At 40.2% G+C, this 6000-nt stretch overlaps 1 protein-coding gene across 1 annotated transcript in view; it reads left to right on the plus strand.

The window, feature by feature from the left end:
* RIT2 (Ras like without CAAX 2) overlaps positions 1–5703 on the plus strand; it is a 127828-nt gene extending 122125 nt beyond the window's left edge. The window contains exons 6-7 of the mRNA XM_042447865.1: positions 4413–4568; positions 5668–5703. Coding sequence (XP_042303799.1) covers positions 4413–4568; positions 5668–5703 — 192 coding nt within the window. The remainder of the gene's footprint in view (positions 1–4412; positions 4569–5667) is intronic.
* The last annotated feature ends 297 nt before the right edge of the window (positions 5704–6000 follow it).

The following is a 6000-nucleotide window of genomic DNA, read 5'->3' on the forward strand; positions in this document are numbered from 1 at the left end:
GGAGTACTACTCACCGTCATTTGTCTGCAAGAAAGAGAAAAGAGGAAAGGAAAGAGGAAAGAAAAGAAAACATGTTCTGTACTGGGAAATGCAAAATATAACAAATAAAGAGTAACTGTAGCTTTTTTTTTTAAAGAGGAGAGTTCCCAGAATGCAAAGATTGTAATGGCTTAAAGTACACAAATGTACCACTTCTCTATTAGATCATATGATCATATGATTAGGCTGTCATTAAATGCAGCAAATTCCCATCTTTCTCTCTTTACATTCAGTAAAGAAGTGCATGATAGTAAAGTGATTGCATATTTGATATTTAACAATCATGCAAGGGGTGCGAAGGGAGTGTTTTATCCTTTCTCACCAAAAATGACTCTCCTTATAGCAACCCTCTCCTATTCTTCCCAAGCCACCTTATTTTCTGACATTAGGGTTGGTTGGAAGATAATTGTGGGGAGAGATGGATCCCAAATGTTAAGAGAAAAAACCCAACTACCAAGAGGTAGGAAACATATGATATTGTTGGACTGCAGCTCATATCAGTACCAGCCATATGCATGAGTTATTTTGTGAAATCCATTTCTGATCAGGTCATCAAATGACACACCAAAAATCATTCCAACCCATTTCAATGCAGATTTTCAGATTAATATTTTAAAAACCCAAGTATGAATTCACATTTTTTCTGGCCACATTTTTAAAATGTAACCACTTCCTCCCTAGAGGGATAAAATGAATGTATGAACTTGAACTTGAAAACCTTCCTATTTCGAGCTGCATTCCCCGAATGAGTTCCTGATGGCCTTCCTCCCTCTTTGGTCGGCAAGATGGCTGGCTGATGGGGTTTTGACTTGTTTTTAATATGTGTATATTATTGTATTGTGTTTGATTTTATTGTAATGTTCACCGCCCTGATCGATGGAAGGGCGGTATATAAATAAATTTTTTATTTATTATTATTTATTCCAAATATTCAGATTTGTTATTAAGAACAGTGCAGTGGGTTTACAGGTTCGAATAGGGAGAAGTGCCTCCAGGCTCCAGTAACTCTTTCTGCAGGACCTTCCAGGCTGAAGGTTTAAAAAATGGCCAGTTCACCAGACTGAATCCAAGTGAGAATGAGGTAGAAGAACAAGCTGATTTTGTAGCATTGATGTGCAATACACATTGGTGTACATTGTATACTAATGGAAATTATGTGCCGGTACACATTGGGCACTGATGGCATTTTGCTGGTTCTGCTACATAGTAGCATAACAGCAGCCCTCTAGCAAATATGCACATTGTTTTTTGGTTTATTTTTGGATTTTGGCATTTTTTATGAAAATAATGGTTTATCCAAGGAAAACCTCAACAACCACCAGCATTTTTGTGAACAAAACACTGTTTTCTGATGTTGCAATGTTCCTTCACGTCACGTTTGACTTATGGCAACCATGCGCTAGAGTTTTCTTGGAATAATTTAGTCTGTAGAGTTAGCAAGATTTAGGATTTCTTGGCAGAATTTAGTCATTGTCTACCTCTAAAGCAGTGCTACTTAAAGTGGTGGTCTGATCAATACAAGTCTATGAACCTTTGGCTGTTGGTCCATGGCAAGTTAAGAAGAACAAAAAGGACAGTTACAATCAAGGTACACAAAGCTAGTAAAATGTGGTCTAGACTATGCAACTGTTCGGTGGATTTGTCATTGATTGATTGACCAAACCCACAGTGTGCTTAGCAATGGCTCCACATCATCCTGGAGAGAAGTTACCAGTGAGTTACCATCGGGTTCTGCTCTGGGCCCAGTGCTATTCAATATCTTTATCAGTGACTTGGATGATGGAACATGTTTATCAAACTGAGATGACATTGAATTAGGAGGGCTGTACACAGAGGACAGAATCGTAATTCAAAACAACATTAACAAGTTAGAAAGCTGAACCAAAACTAACAAAGTGAATTTTAGCAGGAAGAACTGTATAATACTACTCTTGGGCAGTAAAAATGAAATGCACCGATATAGTATGGGTGACATCTACCTTGATGGAAGTACATGCAGAAGTGATCTAGGGGTCTTAGTGGATCACAGGCTGAACATGAGTCAACAGTTTGATGAAGCAGCAAAAAAGCCAAAGCAATTTTAGAGTGCATCAATAGGAATATATTGTCTAGATTGAAGTAAATTATAGTACCATCCTATTCTGCTTTGGTCAGACTTCACCTCCAACATCATGTCCAGTTCTGGGCACCACAATTCAAGAAAGATGTGGAGAAGTTGGAGCATGTTCAGGGAAGGGCAACCTAAATGGTGAAGGTCTGGAAACCATACCCTGTGAGGAGCAGCTTAGAGAGTTGGTTATGTTTAGCCTGGTGAACAGAAGGTTAGGGGATGATATGATAGCCACATTTAAATATTAGAAGGGCTGTCATATTGAGGATGGAACAAGCTTATTTTCTGCTACTCCAGAGACTAGGACACATAGCAATGGATTCAAACTACAGGAAAAGAGACTCCACCTAACATTAGGAAGTATTTCCTGACAGTAAGAGTGTTTTGGCAGTGAAACATGCTGCCTTGAAATGTGGTGGAGTCTCCTTCTTTGAAGGATTTTAAAAAGAGGCTGGATGGCCATCTGTCAGGAGTGCTTTGTGACTTCTTGCCAGGCAGGAGGTTGGACTTGATGGCTCTTATGGTGTCTTCATAATGTTATGAAATGTGGTGCCTATCACATGGAGGTAAAAAAAAGTCCTTTACCAGTCTCCCACATCATTTCGTTGAAGGACCACAGTCCTAAGACTGAAAGGAAGAGATTTGGCCAAGGCTATCCAGTGGGTTTTCACAGCTGAGTGAGGACTTGAACCCTGGTCTTCTACTGTGACACTACATCACACTGTCTGTCTGTCCATCTGTCTGTCTGTCATCTGTCTCTCTCCACAGACATATCTACACACATTTACACCTGTTATATTGATTTTATCTTTACAAAAATCCACAAATACAAAAAACAAACAAAAACAAAAAAACGAAAGGAAAGGAAAGGAAAATTGTGTTTAAGCATTTTTTCCTCCTGAAATTGTTTTGAAAACAGGAATATGTGTGAATATTCTTTACATCCATCTCTGGTGCTCTTGTAAGATCAACAGACTGAACTCTGTGGTTGAAAGGCACCTGAGCATTCACATTGGGGGGGGGGATGCAAGTCTTCTGTATGCATCTATGATTTACAAGGAAATCTGCTCCCAAGAATGACCAGACATCTTATCAATCTCGGGATCTGTCATGGCCAGCCAAGAGCAGGACTCAGAGGACGAGGAGGAGGATGTGGCTCCTCTAGTGCAGGGGGAAATGGAGGCTCCACCAGGTCCTAATCCTGCCCTGCCAGATCCCAGCCCTGATCTCCCCACCCCAGAGGAGGAAGCTCAGCCAGGACCTAGTGCTGGTGGGATTCCTCTTGAGGCTCAGCAGCCTAGTGACTCTGGGGAAGAGCCAAGCCTGGATGTGCCTTCCTTTAGGCAACGGAGAGCTGAGAGTGCTTGAGTGCATAGGTCCAGGAAAATTACTGAGAGACAATTGGCAAACAAGCCTCAGCTGGCACCAGGGAGAGCGTCTCCTATTTAACCACCTGGGAGATGCTAACCTGGTGCCAGAGTTTATTGCAATTTCCTTCTGAGTGATTACTGTCAGCACTGGCTTCTTGCTTCCCTGAACCCGTTTGCCTCGGACACTTGACTTTGGAATGGACTGGACTCTGGTTACCTTCTGGCTGCCCTGACCCTGGACCGAACTGACTTCCGTGGACTCTGGCATCCTGACCTTGGCTTTGTTTCTGGTGTGCTTCTTTTGGACTAACAGAAAGGTCTGTAGATTGTCTTTCAGCTCCTTTCTTGCTGAAACACCCTTATCAGCGTTTGTTTGGACATGTGCTGGCCGTAGTCCAGGACAGGATCCAATCACAGCTGATAGCACTAGACCAGACAAAACAACATTCTGGTTCAGAAGGAGACACTCCTCAAGTTTATAAGCTCTCTAAGGGCCTCCATTTCCATGTGTGGCACTGTACAAAATTTACATCTTCAAATTTGCTGTGGAGGCAAACTTAATGAAAAACCAAAAGCAGAAGATAAGTGAGAGATGTCAGAATTCTAATATCTTTTTTATTAGCACTCTGCATTATTTACTGTAAGGAGGAAAATGAACAAAAACAATTTAGGAGAAAGGTAGGTTTGAATCATCTGGGAGATGCCTTGTTGATATTGGAAAAGAAGTATCTGTGTTTTGTTGCTAGTTAAAATTGTAAACAAGCTTGCTTTTGCGAGGGGTGGGGAACTGAAGAAAAAGAAATTAGCTCAGAAACACACTTCAGCAACTCTGCTCTTTATAGGCCATTTATTTTGCTTACTAAATTATATAGTATCCCAATGTTACTCTGTAGGCAGAATGCATGGCCCTGAGAGACCAATATATGCAAGATGGAGAGGGCTTCATTATTTGCTATTCCATCATGGATCGTCAGTCCTTTCAAGAAGCAGCAGAATCCAAAGAGCTTATTTATCGTGTCCTGCACACCTATGACATCCCCTTAGTGTTGGTAACCCTAACTGTTGTCTTTTAAATGAAGCTTGGTTGTATCTGTACAGTACACTGTGCAATTCTAATTATTGGTGTGAACCAAGCCTGGAAAATATATAATGTTCCAAATTCTTCTAGTTGCCTGGAATTTTACAACCTTATTCACCTTCCCACCTCTACACTCTTTACTTCCATTTATTTCATCCTTTGGGTTGTTAAGTCTCAAAGATGAATAAGAGTCAAAGATACAGTTTGCAAAATCCCTTTTCCTAGAAATCAGGGATGGGCAGATTCTAGGATCCAAGCTGTAGCTGTAACATCATCCGAAGGACTGTATCTCCCTTTATGATCCCATCTAAGCTCTAAGATTTTTCTCTGCACCACCAACTTCTCAAGCTCTTTTGGTGAGAACAAGAGAGGAGGCCTTCTCGGTGGTTGCACCCAGATACTGGAACCCCCTCCCTGGGGAGGCCAGTAAAAGTTCCATCCTTGCTCTTCTTCCAACGGCAAGTTAAAACATTCCTATACCATTAGGCCTTTAGAATCTAACTGGAATGGAATTCTCTGCTAGTTTTAAAGCTGTTAACTTCATTTAATGTTTTAAGTTCATGTCTTAAATTACTTTTATAAGTGTATATTCATTTAAGTTTTTTTATATAGCTTTGATAGTGGGATATAACTAAATAAAACCATTGTCTTCTCCATCATCATCATCATCATCATCATCATCATCATCATTCACTTATCAACTACACCAACCTGCAAAAGGCAAACCAACCAGCAAACAAACCTAAAAATAAGTACCCACCAATTATTATTGCACAACTGCTGCAGAAAATAACATTTGACACGACATTTTTATTGATAGGCCTTTGTCCAGATAATTTGTTGAGGCCTGAGAGGATACTTTTCTACCATCTCATCAACAGAGATCTTGCAGCCATATGAAGACAAATCTAGATCTACCAAGTAACTTTGTTTTGCTTTTGCTTTCCAGTGCACAGATCAAAACCTTCAAAGTGAATTTCCTGTCCCACCTCTAAACTGTCTATAAGGCCATCCCTTCCATACCCCCCCCTTTTTTTTACAAATCCATGTCTCTTTCCACTGTTTTCTAGGTCATATGCCTTTTTGAGACAGGAAATCTCTATTAAAATATATTTGGAAAATGGTCACAAATGTGTTTCTCAGGTGTCAGGTGACTCCTGGGCTGATGAGAATCTTCACAGCCCAGCTCTGATTTTGTGCAACATTTGCACATTTCTTCTGTACAGAAAGCAGAATTTTCTGTGCAGGAAACTACAAAAATGCTGGTTCCTGGACAGAAAATGCTGCTCTCTGTACAGAATAAATGTGCAAATTTTGCACAAAGTCACTAACTAAAAATAGGGTTATTTTTAAAAAAAAAACTGTACAATTTTTGAAGATGTTCTTGCTTCCTTCAAGAATGA

The sequence above is a fragment of the Sceloporus undulatus genome, chromosome 2 (genome assembly GCF_019175285.1).
Source record: "Sceloporus undulatus isolate JIND9_A2432 ecotype Alabama chromosome 2, SceUnd_v1.1, whole genome shotgun sequence".
NCBI classification, from domain to species: domain Eukaryota; kingdom Metazoa; phylum Chordata; class Lepidosauria; order Squamata; family Phrynosomatidae; genus Sceloporus; species Sceloporus undulatus.